General features: G+C 39.1%; 1 protein-coding gene across 1 annotated transcript in view; it reads left to right on the top strand.

Annotated features, from left to right (window-relative positions):
- LOC122790655 (exonuclease mut-7 homolog) overlaps nt 1–18367 on the top strand; it is a gene marked incomplete in the record, with an annotated part of 2442473 nt that extends 2424106 nt beyond the window's left edge. Inside the window, 1 exon segment of the mRNA XM_044058180.1 lies at nt 18312–18367. Coding sequence (XP_043914115.1) covers nt 18312–18367 — 56 coding nt within the window.
- Nucleotides 18368–20752: the final 2385 nt, after the last annotated feature.

Genomic DNA, 20752 nt, shown 5'->3' with positions numbered 1-20752 from the left:
TCTGTAGAAATACATATTGTCTAGAATTTTAGCATAAAATATAATAGTCTGAGATATACAATATGAATGTATAGAATGAGTTTATTGCTGCAATATTTTGATGCATGTTTGTTAATGCTATACGTTAACATTTTAAACTTGGCTGATTTACGAAATCCCCGTGTCAGTAGCTTGCGCCATACAAAGTGGGATACACTAGGGAATGTCATTATTATCAACACATGGTGAACAGAGAATGGAATTTTAGAACAAAAGTTAAAATAAGACAAGCATCTCAGAGATCTGACTATACTGAAGACTATTTTCTTTATCAAACTCAAAGCCTTTAAGCTGTGCAGTTTGAAGTAATAGGAATGAGCGTTCAGCAGGATTTGCATTTATACTTGATGGTTAATCCACTGTATTTACATATGAGAATGTTTACTTTGCTGCCATAACCATGCTTAGAGGGAAAAATATAGCAACTTGTTACAGAAACAGGTAAAGTGTAACTGTGCTTTAAGTGGTCGAGAGAGTAAAAACTGATGGCTTACATTTCGGCATTTCTGAGAAGAAACAGAGGACACAATTTGGAATGGTGAAGATAAAGTTATAACAATAATAATATAATAATGTAAGATAATGCCTAGCCTGCAAGGCATCCTCTGATCCCACATTGATGGATTTGTTGCACATCCACAAAACAAGTAGTATCAGAAATTTCTGTTCTAATGACCTTAAATTCATCTGCAGCATAAACAGAACATATGTTGGAGGGACAGGTGTGTGTTTCATATGCTTACCATCCATGTAAAGCAGTGCTCATCCCTAACCATATTCAAACATAACTTGGACCGGTGGATGGCAAATCATAAACTTAGCCCTAGTTCAGCACCTATGTCTCTAATGGATAAGGGCAGCCTGTGAACAGTTGATGTGCCCAAGTTTGCATCATAACCATGAAATTCCTTGGGGGGTATTGAAACGTCAGCATTTTTTTGGAAAATTTTGGATAAGAATTGCTAGGCTTAAAACAGCTCTTGGGCCTAAAGCCTAGTAACCACTTATGGAAAGAGAAATAGTAGTCCATTAGACTTTACCTGGAAGGCAGATTGTGATTGTGTAACATGCCTTAAGTGTAACTGTGTAGCAAGGCATGAATTGCCTGGGATTAAAACAAAATAGGATGGGAGATTAACTAGTTTATGCAACTGAATTAGGCTGCTTGACATTTTGACAAGGGGGAAATCTTGTAAAATGAGTCTGAGGTTCTGAGTCCAGGCATACAGATTCGTTATTAGTTTGCACATTTGTTTGTTGAACATTTATCCCAACCAATGTGATTTTTGGAGTTTTTTGGCTGGAGAGGCATGAGTGGTGCAATTGAAGAAGTGTGAAATAGCGAAACATATTACTGTGGTATGACTGCAACTCAAAACCTTAATAGAAACAAACATATACATGGCAGGTCATCCACAGGACACCATTTGAAGTAATAAAAATGTATCATTAAAGTGTATTGTTTAAACACATGTTCAAGAATCATTTGGTATATATGAATGTAATGGAATGGTGTTACCTTTACCCACTCCGTGAACGACTGAAGGATAGTAGGCACCTGAGTGATACTTGAAGAATTTTTTTTTTCTTTGTAGATAGAGCAGCAGCAAGCTTTTAGTTTACATGTAGCAGAGAACAGGGAAAACAAAAACAAGGGAAGTGTGCAGAGGAAGAAGTGCACGTGCAAAGTTGGGTGTGGGGTGAAAACTGGGGTTTTAAGAAAGGTTACATGCTAGGAGTACAAAGTGGGTAAGTAATGGCAGCTTCATAAGAATGAGAGTGCTAGAGATGTATTGCAAATAGTTTTATTGTAGGTTTGTTTGTTAAAAAGAACCTTTGTAGATATGACTGAGGCATAACAGCTAACTTACAAAGAACAAGGAATGCATACTCATATAATCCCCATAAATTACTACAAAAGCAAAGAACATTTAGTACATTTGCAGTCATATAAGCAGATGTACCAAGCATTATTTAACCAAGTAAGAAATGATAAGCATGTGATGAACAGTTTGCAATGGTGAGATAAAACTATTGCAGAAAAAAATAAGCTGCAGCAGTCCCAGATATAACTAACAGAGAAAACAGGCTTTGGCAAAATTCATTGTGTGCAAGTAATTTAACTGTGGAGAAAGAACGCAGAGTTCATAAAAACAATGTGTACCTAGATTAATTCTTGCTTTAGAAGTCAAGAGTCCAGAAGTGTGCCAAGACAATGAATTAAGTAACTGAAACCATAGATATTAGTAGAGTGACTAGCCTGTGGTATTCACACGCAGCTGTGGTTTAGTACCTCTGTGGTCATTTATCCTTAAGTTAAATTGGTTATCTGAATTTAAGTTGTGGGAGGCATACATCCCAAGTTGATGCTGCAAATGGCTGCAGGTGTTCTCGCTCTTGATTTTATAAGAGGACATATTTAAGGTAGTACTTCATGAGGCCCATAGGTTTGCAAGTAAGTGTAGCTCAGTAAGGCAGTAAGATTAACATAGTGGCTGAATTTGTTTGTAAGTAACAGACAGCACTGCACCCTGAAGTTTTACCTACACCCATGTTGACAGTAAAGTAATGTGGTGAAGCTAACGGAAAGCAGGGTAAATCTACAAACTCTGGTAGAGTCTGCCATGGATTCCAGTTTTTATTCAGTGTGACATTTAACATCAGGCCATAATTGTAATTAGTATGCCTTTTCCTTTAGCAGTACTGTTGTCATGGTGAACTGTTGAAAGATCTAGTCGAGGCAGGAGTTCACCACTGAGTTTGAATTTTGGACATTAAGCATGGAAGTGGAAAAATAGGATGATAAGGAGTCAAGTCTCAGGTAGTTGAATTGACTCACTCGGGGTTATGAAACTGATTACTGTTCATAGAAGAGTTTAATAGAAGCACTAAATCAGGGTCTATATCACATAGTCGAAGTTACATAACTTCGAACACCTAATGTTCGAACCATGTTCGAAGTTACATAACTTCGACTATCTAAAAAAAAAAAAAAAAAAAAAAAAAAATGGACAACAAAATAAACTGTTGTAAGCAGGGGGCAAGCCCCCAGGGCTGCTCCCCACACTCCTCTCATTATTACTTAAATATACCAACTCCGAGATTGCACCACATTGAAGTGAAGGGAAACTTCCGCCTATGGAGATTTACATTCACACGCTCAAAGTTTTACAAATTCGAACATATGGTCTCAACTATATGTGGTTTGAACTTGTAAAAGTTCGATGACGTGATAGGAATCCCTAAATCACACTGCTTTGGTTTTAGAGTTATTTGAATGTAGTTGCCTAGAGGAAAGCCAACTTTTTCTGTACCATGATTTTTGGTAGTAGAAACCAGAGAGGACTTTGTAGCAGTAACCACGTGAACTGCATAAATAGTAAACTAAATGTATGGAGAGCTGTGAGAGACGTCCCCAAAGACTAGTCATATAAGAGACTTACTGGGTTTAATACTTGAAAAATTCAGCCAGCATCATTGCAGAGGTATGTGTTGAATCAGTCAGAGGGAGGTATTACATTAACAGAAAAAGTATAGTAAGTGTACAGTATAAACTTCCTGGGCTTTACAGAACAGCTTTAAACTGAACATGGGTGTATAATGAAGAGATGCAAACTGATGTGATGTGTAGTAAACACGCAAACACAGCTGAGGATTCACAGTAACGTCAGAGATGTAAATCGTGGTGTGGGTTGTAAAACTACTAAACGGTTACATGTTAGGAGTACTAAATAGGTAATTAATAGACAGCTTTGTGAGAGTGATGAAGATGTATTGCAATTAATGTGTGTAACATCGTTTGGATATCAGGTCATTTCAAATGAACATGCAGAATGAGGATATGCAGCCCAACTGCATAAGGTGATGAAGTGTCCCTGTAAGCAATGATCTGTGTGTAAGTTTGCAATGACTGTGCCATTTTCTTCCTATCAGAAGACATTGGTGATCAAGAAGAGGAGGATGAGTGTGAGGGCAGCACCAAGGATCAAATGGTGGAAATTGAAAAAGGGTAATTGTGAGGTGGAGTTAAGACAGGCACTGGGTGGCAGTGAAGAGTTACCAAATAGCTGGGTAACTACAGCAGAGCTAGTAAGAGAGATGGCTAGAAAGGTGCTTGATGTGACATCTGGAAAGAGGAAGGAGGACAAGGAGACCTGGTGGTGGAATGAAAAAGTACAGGAGAGTATACAGAGAAAGAGGTTGGCGAAGAAGAAGTGGGATTGTCAAAGAGATGAAGAAAGTAGACAGGAGTATAAGGAGATGAGGTGCATGGCAAAGAGAGAGGTGGCAAAGGCTAAGGATAAGGCGTATGAAGAGCTGTATAAAAGGTTGGACACTAAGGAGGGAGAAAAGGACCTGTACCGATTGGCTAGACAGAAGGACTGAGCTAGTAAAGATGTGCAGCAGGTAAGGGTGATAAAGGATAATGAGGGAAACGTACTCACAAGCGAGGAGAGTGTGTTGAGGAGATGGAAAGAGTACTTTGAGGGGTTGATGAATGAAGAGAATGAGAGGGAGAGAAGGTTGGATGATGTGCGGATAGTGAATCATGAAGTGCAGTGGATTAGCAAGGAGGAAGTAAGGATAGCTATGAAGAGGATGAAGAATGGAAAGGCTGTTGGTCCAGATGACATACCTGTGGAAGCATGGAGGTGTTTAGGTGAAATGGCAGTGGAGTTTTTAACTAGATTGTTTAATGAAATCTTGGAAAGTGAGAGGATGCCTGAGGAATGGAGAAAAGGTGTTTTTGTACAGATTTTTAAGAATAAGGGTGATGTGCAGAGCTGTAGTAACTACAGAGGGATTAAAGTGATCAGTCACAGCATGAAGTTATGGGAAAGTGTAGTGGAAGCTAGGTTAAGAAGAGAGGTGATGATTAGTGATCAGCAGTATGGTTTCATGCCAGGAAAGAGCACTACAGATGCGATGTTTGCTCTGAGAGTGTTGATGGAGAAGTACAAAGAAGGTCAGAAGGACTTGCACTGTCTCTTTGTGGATTTAGAGAAAGCATATGACAGGGTGCCTAGAGAGGAGTTGTGGATTTGTATGAGGAAGTCGGGAGTGTCAGAGAAGTATGTAAGAGTGGTACAAGATATGTACGAGGGTAGTGCGACAGCGGTGAGGTCTGCGGTGGGAGTGATGGATGAGTTTAAGGTGGAGGTGGGATTACATCAAGGATCAGCTCTGAGCCCTTTCTTATTTGCAATGGTGATGGACAGGTTGACAGACGAGATCAGACAGGAGTCCCAGTGGACTATGATGTTTGCAGATGACATTGTGATCTGTAGTGAGAGTAGGGAACAGGTGGAGGAGACCCTGGAGAGGTGGAGATATGCTCTAGAGAGAAGAGGAATGAAGGTCAGCAGGACTAAGACAGAATATATGTGTGTGAATGAGAGGAAGTATAGAGGAATGGTGAGGATGCAGGGAGTAGAGGTGGCGAAGGTGAATGAGTTTAAGTACTTGGGATCAACAGTTCAGAGTAATGGTGAGTGTGGAAGAGAGGTGAAGAAGAGAGTACAGGCAGGATGGAGTGGGTGGAGAAGAGTGTCAGGAGTAATTTGTGACATACGAGTACCAGTAAGAGTGAAAGGGAAGGTCTACAAGAGGGTAGTGAGACCAGCTATGTTATACGGGTTGGAGACAGTGGCATTGACAAAAAGGCAGGAGTCAGAGCTTGACGTGGCAGAGTTGAAGATGTTAAGATTTGCACTGGGTGTGACAAGGATGGACAGGATTAGGAATAAGTATATTAGAGGGTCAGCCCAGGTTGGAAGGTTTGGAGACAAAGCCAGAGAGGCAAGATTATGTTGGTTTGGACATGTGCTGAGGAGGGATGCACAGTATATTGGGAAAAAGATGCTAAGGATGAAGCTACCAGGTAACAGGAAAAGAGGAAGACCTAAGATAAGGTTTATGGATGTGGTGAGAGAGGATATGCAGGTGGTTGGTGTGACAGGGCAAGATGCAGAGGACAGGAGGAAATGGAAACAGTTGATCTGCTGTGGCGACCCCTAATGGGAGCAGCCGAAAGAAGAAGAGAAGGTTTGAATGGTGGTAGTGATTTCAGTGTGCAGGTCACTGATTGTTATCCATTGTTGAGCAGCCATTTAGTGTACTGTATTGGTTACTTTGAGCAGAATCTCTGCAAGGGCATGTTGGCAGTTTGTAGAAGGTCATTACAAATGTCAATATCATAAGTCTTCTGAAGAGAAAATGAGTGACCACATTGTTTCTACCTGTGAAAGAGGAAAGATAGTTAGGAATCAGGGTGGTATAGCCATTTTAAAGAAATAAATAAGAAACTAGGTAGTTCATACATGTCAGATGCATGTATTTATGAATGAAGACGCATCAAAGTCACAGACCTAGGCTAAGGGATGACATTGCATAGATGTTATTCATGAGTATCTGTGCTCTTAATTTTGAACATTACCTAAATGTTTAACAGTGCTGCATGCAGTTACATATCCAGATGCACATTTAGTTGTACTTCTATTTCATGTCATGTCTGGACTTAAATATGCGTAGTTGTTTTACTTTTTATATGGTTATTAGCTACCATTTTTTGTTTGTTTGTTAGTTTTCCCCATAGTCTGCCTTGAAAACAGGCACAATACCACTTGAACAATGCAGTAAAGCAAACCTAAATAAGTAAATCATATTTTATACAAACGATGACTGATGCAAGGAATAGAGTCCCAAGTGAAATAATGGGTGGAAGTGCTGAAAATGGCTGCAGTAGGTTTAGAATGGGGAAACAACCATCAGGTGCTTCATCTGCAAGAAAATATAGATAATGGAATAGTGTTGGGTATTATCTATCACCGATTTTTGTATTCTACTTAAGGTGACTGATTTTCAAGATTGTATGTCTTGTCGAGTTTGGTGCGTTTCCAACTTGTTTGTCTACAGACATTTTACCTTCCAAAAGAGGCTCTCTAAATAAACTGCATTAAGCCACGCAGTGCGTATTTATATAAATATGTTTGAAGTACAATTTAATAGTTTGATTAAGTTATGTTAAATGTATAAGTTAAGTGTACTTAAGATACATGCACAATACGTTACATAGATCATAAATACACAAGCTCATTGTGGGCAAGTCGCATCAGCAGATTATTATGAATGTATGACATCATGCAGAACAACTGTGTGTGTGTGTGCACGCGCGCGCTTCTGTGTGTTGTAATGGCTTCCTGTAAGATTGATGACCACATATTCTGCAACTACAGATATTACAGTGTAATGCTGTTAAAGCATTTCTTAACGTTGTGACAGTGGGGTACACACCCCTATGTATTGACTTCAAGATCACTGTACCTTGGAGTAAGGAAAATTCAGAGGTGCCAGCATAGTATGTTCTCTCTGCTTCTGTGCTTGTCGTCTCAAAGTTTTGTGGATTTCCTTCATGTATGTCAAAGCTACAGCAGGAACCCACTAGGGCGTGGTATCGATTTCATTATTTATTTTCTTTCTTTTCTTTTGCATACCGTGTAAGTGAGCTGGGCTACTGATCCTTTTCGATCACAATCTGGGAAGAAACAAGTCAAAACAACATACAAAGTATGGAAATATAAAGCAAAATATCAGGAACGATTAATATAGAAAAATAGTAAAAAAGTTATGAATATAGATGCATAGAATTCTGCACACTAAATATTGCATAGAGACATCTAATGGTTGAGAAAGCTGTATATGCAAGTAAGTTGGCCAGATGCACAACATGTCATAAGCGCGTTATGTTGAGACATGAGAACTGCAAAAGTAAATTTATCAGAATTTAAAATAATGTAAATGAACAGGAAGGAAGGAAACAGGAAAACTAGATGTACAAAAATCTGTGTGTGTGTGTGTATATATATATATATATATATATATATATATATATGTGTATATATGGTTCCCCTTCACAAAGTCAAACGGCCACAATCTCGAAAGTCATATGGTCGAAATTGTGGAAGCTCAACTCTGGGAATGGCATACAGCGCAGAACGGGAGATTTCCCTTTCTGCAGTGTAGTGCGATCTCGGAGTTGGAATAAGTAGGTAGTGGGGGGTGTGGGGGTGCAGGGGGGCTTGCCCCCTGCAGAAACACTTTGTTGTGTTACATTTTTCTGTTTTTCAGCTCCCCTTCACGAAGTCAAGCTTCAGAAATTCGAGCATATGGCTTTGGCCATATGCATTTCGAGTTTCTGAACGTTCGACTTTGTGAAGGGGAACCATATATATATAATGATTATGTGATGGGGAAAACATGGACGGTAGTGTTTGTGTTCATTTTAAAAGCCAAGAGATGTGCTGTTTTTTTTTACTTTCAGATGTATAAAATGTGTTTTTTTTTATTAATTTTATATCTGCTATCTCCAATGCTCTGTGAGCTTGCAGTGTACATACTTGTCTGTGTATGCATATAGGTTCATAGGTAGGTACTAGGCTATCGGCCCAAGGGCCTACGTAAGCCTAGCCAGCAAGGTACCATAGCTTATGCCACCCAAGAAAGTTATTTTCCTGTGCCACTGTCCAGCAGAGACACAGAAGTGATCCCCAGGGTGTATTTCCTATTTCCCATCCACTCATCCAGATTTTTCTTGAAGAGTGCTGATGAAGAACTTTGCTTGACATAGATGGGTAGCTTGTTCCAGAGTATAGGAAGCCTCTGGGACAGGAATCTATCCCTCCAGCATGTCCTGTTTATTGTGGTGACAAGGTTTAGGTCCCTAGAGAGTGTAGCTTGGAGGGATTGGGATTTCTTTAGGTGTAGCATGCAGAATGCCTCTTCAGTTAATAAATCTTATTTTGACATGAAGCCATAAAAACAGAGCTGCCTGTATGAGCTGAATGCTGTATTCTTAATCAAGTATGCCCCTTGTATTGTGTGACGGCAGTCTTCTTCTGGTGACATTAGGTTTGACAGTGCAAAGCTGTACGTACTTTTTCTTGGCCTATCATTGCAGACCACAGGCTGCTGCACTGCTAGCTTCCTTATTGCCCCCTACCTTTAATCCTGAACCCTGGTATGATCCACACTGGGAGACTGTCTGTTAGGGAAGAGCTCTCTTGTGAGACATACAGCAGCCATGCCTCCTCAGCCGTCCTGCATTTCCTAGTCCAGCGTTCATTCTGAGATCTGGCCTCCACCTGGTCTTCAGTGAATGTTTAATCCAGCACACCCCTTCCCCCAGGATGGGCTTGCTCATCCTCCACTCTTGCTCCACAGTTGCCTTTGCTGCTAATGAATCTCAGATAACCAGGATGTTGTGAGGGCTTCATCCCTGTATACCCCAGGATCAGGCTAAAGCTGCACATATGTGGTTATGTGCAGGTGTTGCCATTATCCTAGTATAGCTAAGTTGGCAGCAGTTATTTTCATAATCTTCCAGGCCAAGTTTTAAAGAGTTGTATTAACTGGTTCAGAAAAGTATATCTGCATGCATATTTTGTATATGTGTATATATATATATATATATATATATATATATATATATATATATATATATATATATATATATATATATATATATATATATATATATATATATATATATATACACACACACACACACACACACACACACACACACACACACACTGTACTTAATATGTTTAATGGACAGGGTTACAGCTAAGAGAATTCAAAAATAATTGCAGAAAAATGGATTCAGCAGGAATTCAAATTAATAGCACTATCACATTGTAGTACAGGCAGTGTTTTTCATACAAAGAATTATACTTGAAAGAATAACCACTTATTTTGCAGCATGCCATTTGATGTAGGACCTGTCTACATATCCAGTTAAACAAAGGGGGGGGGGCAGTGTGACAGTGGAGATGTCTCTTTAACCCGCACCGCCTCACAGAACTGAAGTCTTCCCACAGGAAAACACTACAAGTTTCTTGGCTTTTTATTTTTTTTGTTTTGTCAAGAGTCTGGGTCCTGACTTCCTGGTCCTGTTCTCACAAGAACAGAGTAACTTTAAGTGCCTATGTGACAAGAGCCCAGTCCTGGATGGTTGGCCCAATTCTCACAAGAAAAGCCTGACATCAGTGCCTTGTTCCCACACATCAGAGACTTCCATTCCAAAAATGCACTATCTCTAGGAAGGCAGTGGAGCACAAAGGTCATCATGATGAAGAACCAACATCCTGGCATTTCTCCCTCTGCGTACCACACATTCTCAAATGGTTTTGTGTGTGTGTGTGTGTGTGTGTGTGTGTGTGTGTGTGTGTGTGTGTGTGTGTGTGTGTGTTTTAAATTACAGGAGAAGAACAGACCCCTCCCCCCAGGCATTCGGAGATTGAGCTGTATAGCCAATAATACCTCCTTTTACTTGGGCATCATTTTATCATGTAAAATGTCCCTGCAGGGGAAATGTAACAATGCATTTCTTTGAATGTTGCTGAAGACATGAATTGGGGTCATATAGATATTTCTGTTCTGCTTTGAATGAATATTTCTTGTTAGAAAACTGCCATGTTAAAATAAAGAAGTTATTCACATTGTGCTTTCTTTAATAGAAGGAACAATGGTGGAATTTTATTTCCATTTTGATTATTCATGTAAGCCTGTATAGTATACAGTGTATATTTCTGATAGTATACATCCCTATAGAAATGTATCAGTGAGATATGTGGCCTAAGAAATGGACTGACAAATGTGATGTACATTTCAGAATCCACATTTCTCTGTAAGGGTTAAGTAATGTAAAGAGCTTCTCCTAATCTTCTTACAACTGCTGGGTATTACATCCTCCGGCTAACAGCACTGGGAGTGAATTGCCTTTTTCACTGGGTGTCTTGTCTCTTTTACAGCCCCCCTTTGCCGTAGTCTGTGAAATGCACATTTGGTGAATTCATTTTTGGACCACAATTAGAAGTCTGCAGTATTTTTTCCTTAAGACTTTCTCCTAATTAATGTTGTTTTGTCTGTCTGTTGGAAGATGCTCACAACTTCAGACTCTAAAAGCTACAGTGGCAGAATGTGCCGCAGACGGATTTCAGTGGTTTCCTTCCATGTATTTAGTAATTTGCTTGATGTCGGTACCTTTGAACAATGTCTAGTCTACCTTTATCTTTCAAAGATGGCTTATAGTATTAGTAATCATTTAGTCTAGTCCTGTTTTTTTTTTTACCCTTGTATAGTTGGTAGATTGCCCATAAGAAACACTAGACCTCTAATTAAAGTCCCTCAGCTTCAAAAATTTACTTTGGATAGCAAAGAAGTAATACATTTTGAACCGTGCTATAATGGCATATTGCATTTGTGTGTGTGTGTGTGTGTGTTTGTGTGTGTGTGTGTGTGTGTGTGTGTGTGTGTGTGTGTGTGTGTGTGTAGGGAGCTTCACACGGTGTTCCTCACCACTACTACTTAAATGCACTAAATAAATAATACCATCTGAGATTACCATAGTTTGGCATAAGGACAGTACTCTGAGGTGTATGAGTGCTCTGAGTTTCATTGACTAGGTTTGGTTGATGTCAAGATTTCTGAAACCCAATTCTTTGAAAGCCAGCTCATTGATCACTAAGATCAGGAGTTGTACCCATCTCCTTTGGGACTCATGTTTGCATTCACTCCTGAGGTTTGCAGGGTCAGGTTTTGTGTATCTGTCGTGGTGGCATGAGTATACTAAGTGAAACCTCCCATGGTAATTTATTAGGTACTCTTGTATTCCTTCTCCACCCTCCCCCCCACACACACATAAATATATACATATATATATATATATATATATATATATATATATATATATATATATATATACGTATGTATGTATACACGTATATGTATATATTGTGAAGTATAAAATATATGTTTTTTTACAAGTAAGTCACATGGAATAAAAAAAAAAAACTACATGAAGTACCTTTATGCATAGTGGTATGTAGTGGGTACACAGATTCTCTTAGTTAGTCTCTCCGAGCTTCTCAGCGGTTCACCTTCTTCTGGATTTCCTTGGGTAAGCTAAGAAGGAGGTTGAGATCGCCTTCCTTCAGGTCTTCCTTTACTGCATAGTGTTTCACTAGAACTTGTGCTCTGAGACAAGCTCCACCACCCCCAGGAAGGCCAGTTTCCCAGAACTGTCTGACTTTAGACTTCTTTTTTATACAACATTAATTGGCCTACCTTCTTTGTTTTGTCTCTTACTTTCTTATGTTAATCCTGTAATTTTGTGCCATATCACACGCTGAGCTGTGCCATGGTTTTGTGCTGTATCACACTCCAAGCAGCGTGTGCTCTTTTGCCGTATCACACTCTAAACTGTATGATAGTTTTGTGCTATATCACACTCTGAGCTGTGTGGTTTTGCGCCATATTGCACACTGGGCTGTGTGGTGCTTTTGTGCCACATCACACTCTGAGCTGCCTGTTTTTGTGCAATATCACACTCCAAGCTGTGTAGTGGTTTTATGCCATATTATACTTTGAGCTATGTGGTGGTTTTGTGCTGTATTACAATCTGAGATGTTTGTAGTTTTGTGCTGTCTCACACTCCAAGCTATGTGGTGGTTTTGTGCTGTATTACAATCTGAGATGTTTGTAGTTTTGTGCTGTCTCACACTCCAAGCTGTCTCACACTCCAAGCTATGTGGTGGTTTTGTGCTGTATTACAATCTGAGATGTTTGTAGTTTTGTGCTGTCTCACACTCCAAGCTATGCGGTGATTGTATCATTATTACCCTTTCAGTTTCTGTGGTGGCTTTGTGTCATATTACTCTCCAGGATTTGTAGTGGTTTTGTTCCAGATCACAGTCCAAGCTTTGTAGAGGTTTTGTGCCGTATGTATGACATAAGTACGTAACTTTGTGAATGAGTGCTTTTGATGATAACACATTGTAATAATTATCTTGCTTGCATAGTCAGGTTCACCCATCTTCTGGTAACTGTTATCTGTGATTGTATGTCTTTGTCTGTTGCTGCTTCTTTTTGTTTGACTTGATAAACTTTGCTGTAGCATGCCGAATCAAACAAGTTCTGCTTCAGTTATGTCTTTAAAAAGGCACAGACCACGGAGATTTTCAAATTCCATTTGGCTGGTCCTTCACAAGGTCCCGCAGCAGTACCAGATAGCAGGTAACTTCTCACTCACCATCTCGTCATTTCTCATTTCCTTTGCTTCTGTTCTTGCTGTCCTTTATCAGTCTGGTGCTTTTGTCTATCTGTTGTGTGCCTTTACTTTTAAAGAAAGCATTGAGGCCTTCCGTTTAACTTCCCATTGTCATTTGCCTCCCTGTGTGCTTCCTGCATTTTGTAAGCTTCTGTCTGTGTTAGATTCACTTTTATCTTTCCATTAAACATTCCTGAAGCTCATTGCTGCTGAATTCCGTATTTTTTTTTTTTGCCTTTCTGGTTTTATCTGCATTATGAAGTACTTGGTTCAGAATTGTACTTTGTGAATTTAAGAATTACACCTTGTTTTACCATAGTATTAATCATTTCTAAATTAATATTTAATTCACATAGAGGCTTCCATTGCCCAGCTTAAAGTTTGTTTTATCATTTTCTGACCTGCCCAAAATATTTGTGAGGTTACCTGCCATTCAATGCATCCTGGATCAAAAATAAACTGTGACTTGGTTTATTGTATTAAGCAAAACAGATGTGTTTGTATCTACAGCTCTGGTATCAAAATGCTACCATTTCTAGAAAGAAACACACTTACTTGGCTTGGACATTTTATAACAAATTCTGTAGAATATTTTTTTCTATGTTTTTTCCTTCATGTTTGTAATCATCAGCCCCTCTTCTTTTCGTCTTGTTTGTTCTCCTACCACTGGTGAGTTTCCAGCATGCAGGCCAAACTCACTAGAGAAGGCTGTCATCCAAGCAGCCATGGAAGTCTTTTATACCTTTGCCTGCATCTGCATCCTAACTCCACTCTTCATGGCTGATATTGTCACATGCTTTACTGTGAAAGCCTACAGTGCTCATCCTTTAAGTGTGCATATTCCTGCCCATACGCTCAGTGAGGGTTACTGTTAATGGCTTGGTAGATGAAAGGCCCATGTCCGGCTTGTTTGCAAAACACTCGTATTCAACACTTGTATGTGAGATTGCTAGTGTGCAACTGATAGGCTTGGCTTTTTCTCAGAAGACAGAATTATCAGCATACCAGAAATTTCCCCATTTCATCTGATTGTGTGATCTTGAAGTTCATATATATAATTAGGGAGTGTGTAGTGTATCAACCCCCCTAACGCACGCACATGACAGGTTGCGAGGAGCTGCCCCCTGCAAAAATGAATTTTTAATGTGTTTTTTTTTTTGTTTTGTTTTCAATGTTTGCATTTGGGAGCTTTCACTCATTGTGGTCATAGTAATGTGATGAGTCAGTGGTTTGTCCAGGAGTTCCCATCCCCACCCAAATTCATGGCTGTATCTTTGACACCTGCAAGCCTTTCCTGCTTGGTGGTGAGCATACAATATGGCTGTCACTTCTCTCCCCGTAATGGGTGAAGCAGTATCAGTTACACATCGAGACCCTCCCTTATCCAGATGCTTCATACCTGAGTCACTGTCTGAACTCAGGTTGTCTGTGTCACATTCAGGGCTTTATCTATCTCTGCCACAGAGCCAGGCATTTTTGTAAGTAGTCTTCAAGTTAAGCTGCTTGGCTGGATAAATGGGCTCATTTTAGCAGTGTTAAAATTCATTTACTATCAGAAAATTACTAGACTAAATCAGAAAACAACTTGAACTTCCCATATTGCCAAATTGTCAGCATAGTTGGGAGAACAGCTGAAAATTCAAGTGCAGTCTTAGTTTGTGGTGTTCAAATGGGGCTTCCAAAAAGTTGTAAATGTACACAAACTAAAGTTGTGGAAACAAGGAGTCAGTATTTAAGTGGCTCAAACCAAGCACCTTCCCAGTACTATGCAGAAGGAGAGACAGACTGCTGCAGTATCTGTGCATAGTATATACCAAAAACATCTATGCTGAATCATTTAATAACAGTAAAGAAAGTTGCTTGTTTACTTAAAATCCATTGTTTAGTAGTAATGATTCTTGTACTAGGGATGGTGAAGGTGGATTTGGTCCAGGGCCCAGCGAATGAGATCATATTCAAATACCGTCACAGTGTAGCAGTGATAAACATGATGAATATAGCTCCACTGTGTAAGTAAACATACCATTAACAATAGATGTTCAAATCATCACTGCTGCAGTAGCCTCTCCCTCCCTCCAGAGTAACTCTGATGAATTTCTTGATTATAGAATGAAAGGACTTAGTGTAATAATGTTTTCATCACTTGGTTACTTCTTCTGGCACTACTGGATTGATTTATTTGTTTATTATAATTTCTGTCTAGTCTGGCCCAGTTAGTGTACCTTGGGCAATAATATTTAAATTCTCTCCAAGTTCCAACTACTGAATTCACATCTTCCATACCAAATATCTTCATACATTTCTTCAGAAGTCTACTCTCTTTTGTTATATTTCCATACAGGGTCCCCCAGGTACATTCTCACTGTTTCAAATCAAGTTTCAGTATCCAACTGCAAGCAGTATTCTCTGCTGAAAACTGATTATCCCCCCAGCATTTCTTAAACTCCCATAATACCAGTTTTAGATGGAATAAAGATATGTGCCACGATAATCATGCTCCATTGCCAGTGCCCCCTAACTAATAAAAAAACAATAGTATCTTTTCTTTTTCCCTTCTCTATCAATATTGGAGCTCCTCTAGTAAGTAGTACAAATATTTCAATTTTCCTTTGTCCCTGATATTCTGCTGAATATCCATCCTGAAATATTTTCTGTATCAAATTCAAATGCTCACTGGGTGTCTGGCACTTCTTTCCAAATGTGTCTCCTGTAGCATTGCTATTTGCACTTTGCATTTCTCAGTATAATTTGTTTCTCTTACCTTTTTGCTTATACATGTGAGACCATTAACATTCCAAAACAATATGGACAGTGCAACCATTAAGACGTTGTTATCCCCACCTGTTATACATGGCTTTCTTAAAATGTCTGTTTCCACCTTTTGTGCTACATGTCCTCACTAATGTTTGTCAGATTGATCCTTTATACAGTTGATGCATGTCAGGTCTATACCACTTCATCAAAAGCTTAGTTCTGCTAACGCCTATTCATCAAACCCTAATCATTAAGCACCCTTTCATCAAACATTTACATCATCAAAACTTTTTCCTAGGGATTGAAACTACTTGGTTACCAGAGCAATCATAACAAACAATACATTATTTTAAACTCACCAACAAGGGATATGTACCCCCACACACCCCCTAATTATATATATACCAGCACCGAGATCGCACTACATTAGGGAAAAGGGCAAATTTGTAGTGACGGCCAACTAACTCCCTTCCATAGGAAAAAGGTTTCACAATGTCAATGTTTGATGAAAGGGTGTTCTACGATTACAGTTCAATGAATAGGCATTCCCAGAATTAAGTGATAGTAGCCCATACAGGTCACAGCCTGTGCTTCTACTTCAACTAACTGCTGTCTGTTCTTTTTTAATCTTTATTCCCCTCCCAGATGTGAAACAAAAAAACAGGTTATATGCTTTCATAAAAAATGAACTTTTAGCCTTAAAAAAGTGCTCTGGCTTTTATTACCTGCCCCTACAGTCAGTTTGTCTCCATGATAACATAAAAACAAAATGTACAGCTGCCCTTAGCTGCAGACTTCTGAATTCACACTGAAAATATATTTACTAAAGGAGACTTTCCATTACAGTGTTTTCTTATGTACTTACCTTCTCAAAAAAAATGTTATTAGATTAAGACAAGGGCCTTAATACAGAACATTCAGCTTTGCATAAGTAAAATAAAACATGTGAAGTCTGCATATATTATAATCTGTGTACTTTTACACCCCCATCCCTGCCTCAACAATCCAAGATTACAGTCTATTAACTTAAGCATGCTTTTATCCAGTCTTTCTTCCCTTTTTCCTATATAATGTCTACATTTCTTCAAGAAGAAAAAAAGGGGAGTTTACTTTAGTATCTTTATCACTTGGAATAACTGAAAATGATTTACTATATAATATACAATTTATATTAGGAAATGTTCTGTACAAATACTGTTAAGAACAAAAATTGCTTTACTTATAGTTACTTTTTTTTCCCTTCCCCCACTGTCCTTCCAAAAATTAATGACATGAAGTGGGGTATATGTGTTTTAGTCCCTCAAACTTTTAACAAAGTTAACAAAAGTCCAAGATTTCCACTTTTTCATGTAAACCCATATTTCACAAATGTTTTACAATCTCACATTTATCCACTAACTTCAGTGTTGATGGTCTTCATGTCCATATCCCAACCCCAGATTCTGGTTCAAGTCCAAGGTATTCACAATTCTTCTGCACTTTTTCTGTCTCTCAAGCATTTATCAGTGGAATATTGGAAAAAGGTTTCACTGGGAAAGTCTTTCAGTGAACTTTATTATCAGAGGAATGAGCAGAGTCCCCTTTTGTTTGATGGCTTACTTTTTGTCGGGTAAACTTTATTTAATCCTTAGCCTGTTCACATCAAAAGTGACTGGTTTTACAAGAAAATATTCTCAAGACAGCTGGTTACAACAGCTTAAATCTAACACCTGCCACTCAACTTTCCCTGATTGCTGGGATAAAATTGCTCCTCTTCTGCCTAGTGTACAGTGAATAATCATTTTCCAAAAATGCTCTGTTGTCTCCAGTTTTTAATACTTTGCCCCTCTGCCACAGGTTTGTCAGTATCAACTGCTAGTTTGATTGCATCCTTACTAATACAGGTGTTTACTACTTTCTCATGGCCAGGTTTGGAGTATACACACAATGTGCCCTTTTAATTAACAAATCCTTCTGTGGAATACCAGTCCAGTTGCTTATTTGTGCTTTTGTAAAATTAATACACTCTGTTTCTTAGTTTCTCTGATACAGCAACAAAGCTCAGGTTTTCCTCATGTGCTCTGTCCTCTAATTTTACCATTTTTTGAAACAGCTCTTCTTGTGCAGTCTAATACTCAGCCTGCCTTTCTTCATTTTCACCTCTGATATTTGCAGGTTTATCAGTTCATTTGAATAGTTGTTTAACGCTTCTTTCATTTTTACCAGCCTTTTGTTATTTAAGTGGTATATTCATTCATTGTTTCATTTATGTTAATCAGCGATGAGCACAATTTATTTTTTTCTCTTGATCACTGGAAGCCATCTCTTGCATCAAAGTTGGAGCTTGAACTTCTTTTTGCTGAACAGCTACAGGATTATTCCCAGTCACTGTTTCTGTTCTGTTCTTGTTTTCTATTTGATTTTCTTTCAGGATCTCTTAAGTTTCTTCTTTGCTGGCAAACAGGCAGTGAACTTACTAGCCAGTAACTGAATTTGCTAAAACTGACAGTTACTGGCCCCTTTCTCACAGTTTCTTTTTTTCACACGAGAGCTGAAATTACACTGTTGATTAGTGTGTAGCTATCTTGGAAGTCCTCCCATTACCCTGCATATTTTATCTTGGTTTTTATTGGTGTATGGTCTGAAACAGATAAAATGTAAAGGGGGTTGAAAATATGGTAGAAATAAGAGAGAAGGTATGACTATGAAGTAATAGTAATTATTTTGGGGTGGCTGAAATGGTATAGTATTGCAACATAAGGGGAATCTCACAACTACATCTGAATCAACATTGGTCATGCACATGATCAGCACCAGGCTGACTCTCCTGTGTCCCAGCATTTCCTCCATTTTTCTTCCCCATCTTAAGCTATTATTTTTCCAATCATACACACCTCTTTCTGTCTCCATTTTTTTCACTTCACCTAAATCTTTTCTAGGCTCTTATCTCCTCTACCACAATAAGTTCTAGCTATACTCTAAAAATGTCTGTACCGCCTTGTAATGCTTACCTAGATTCACCCTATGCTATAAAAGTTAATACTTCAAAATAATTCTGTAGTATGACTAGCAAATACATACATGTTACTTGATAACACAATGCTTAACCATCTGTAAACTTCTACTTGTACTATATTAATGTAATAAACAAATGTAACACCTAAATATGTCGCTGTACATTGCACGTGTGTGTGTGTGTGTGTGTGTGTGTATGTATATATATATATATATATATATATATATATATATATATATATATATATATATATAGATATATCAATATATAAAAAAAATTCTAAGCTTGTCTCCTGCCTTTACTGTAACTAGTCTAGTCCAGATAGAGATTTGCTGTATCCAGGACAGTTTGTAAGCTCCTGAGCTCCCACCAAGCCTTTCTGTGTTGGAGGGAAGCCTTCTAGCTTATCAGTGGGAGTGGTAAGCACTAGGTAGCCTATCTACCACAAGAGGAGTGATTTCTGGCCAGAAATTGTGGTTTATTGGCCATTTGGACAGTTTTTTCCATATGTTTCACGTTTCTGGTTTAAAAGCCCGCATTTGCGCTTATTTCCTGCCTTTCCTGTAACTAGTCTAGTCCAGATACAGACTTGTTGTATCCAGGACTGTTTGTAAGCTTCTGAGTGGTGCCAAAGTCTGCTCTTCAATTTTTCCCTTAGACCTACTAGTTCTGTCCTCTCCTGCACTTATACTAGCCTTTTAGTCTAGCACTTTACCAGACTTCTTGTAGCAATTATTGTAGCACACCAAAGTGCTACCAACACAAAACGTTCTAAAAGGAAACAGATCCAGTACTTATTATCAAAGCTCACCCCTCCAGGCATGTCTGAAGGTCAGTTCCCTGTGCTATCTCCTTTTAACCTGGTGAACTTGGGCATCCTAAGGCAATATAGCAACTGCCTCATGTACACCGAAAACCCTCTCCTCTTACCTCCCAACACTCAGGCTTGCGAGAGATGCACTTATATATCCAAATTGGAAGCTATGCACTCTCCAGCCAAGACCGGAATAGCTGGTCAGTAGGAGAAAGTCAACACTTGCACTACCCCACATGGAACACATAGCCCTCCAGAACACACACCAGCACTGCCTTCACATAAAAACCCAAACCACACACCCACCTTCGCGAAGGCTCTCAATAAAAATCTACCCAGGCAGCAGTGACCTTCAAGGTAGAAATGCACTCGACCACCACAACACAACACTAATCATGAGACACACAACTCTCCTAAACAGTGTGCCACTCAACAGAAGCCCCTAAGGCAAAACAGCATGACCATCACACAAGTCATAGGTGACTCGATAGTGAGGCACACTGATGTCCCACTCACTAGTTTGAACAAGGAGAAAGTAACAGTCAGCTGCCTGTCAGGTGCCAGGATCCATCACATAATGCACGCACTCAGGTCCCTCAACAACAGGTACAAATATGGCTCTGTCATTGTACATGTGGGTGTGAATGACCTCAGATGTACCTCCCAGGACTACATGAAAAGAGACATGGAGGAGCTCTTGGATTATATAGCCCCGGCGAGTATGACCCTAGCCCTGAGCAGCATCCTAACATCACCCAGAATGATACCACAGTACAAGCAGGAAATGATTAATTTCAACAATTGGCTAAGTTTCTGGTGTCATTTTAAGAGGATTCAGTATCTGTCTGCCTGGGATGATATGATTGACAGACCTCGATATTTTGCCAGAGATGGCCTGCATCTGTCACCACTGTGCTTCCAGATACTGGCCAAGGCTCTTGCCACCCCTATAGTGCCTTTTTTAGGTGGTGTTCCAAAGACCAAATTACCACTGTAACAGCTACAAACAAATGTGATCTGAAGGTCATGCTGCTCAACGCTA

This window comes from Protopterus annectens, chromosome 16.part0 (assembly GCF_019279795.1).
Source record: "Protopterus annectens isolate FY-2018-M chromosome 16.part0, PAN1.0, whole genome shotgun sequence".
NCBI classification, from domain to species: Eukaryota; Metazoa; Chordata; order Ceratodontiformes; family Protopteridae; genus Protopterus; species Protopterus annectens.
The sequence above is the reverse complement of the archived record's forward strand: the minus strand, read 5'-3'. Positions and strand labels throughout refer to the sequence as shown.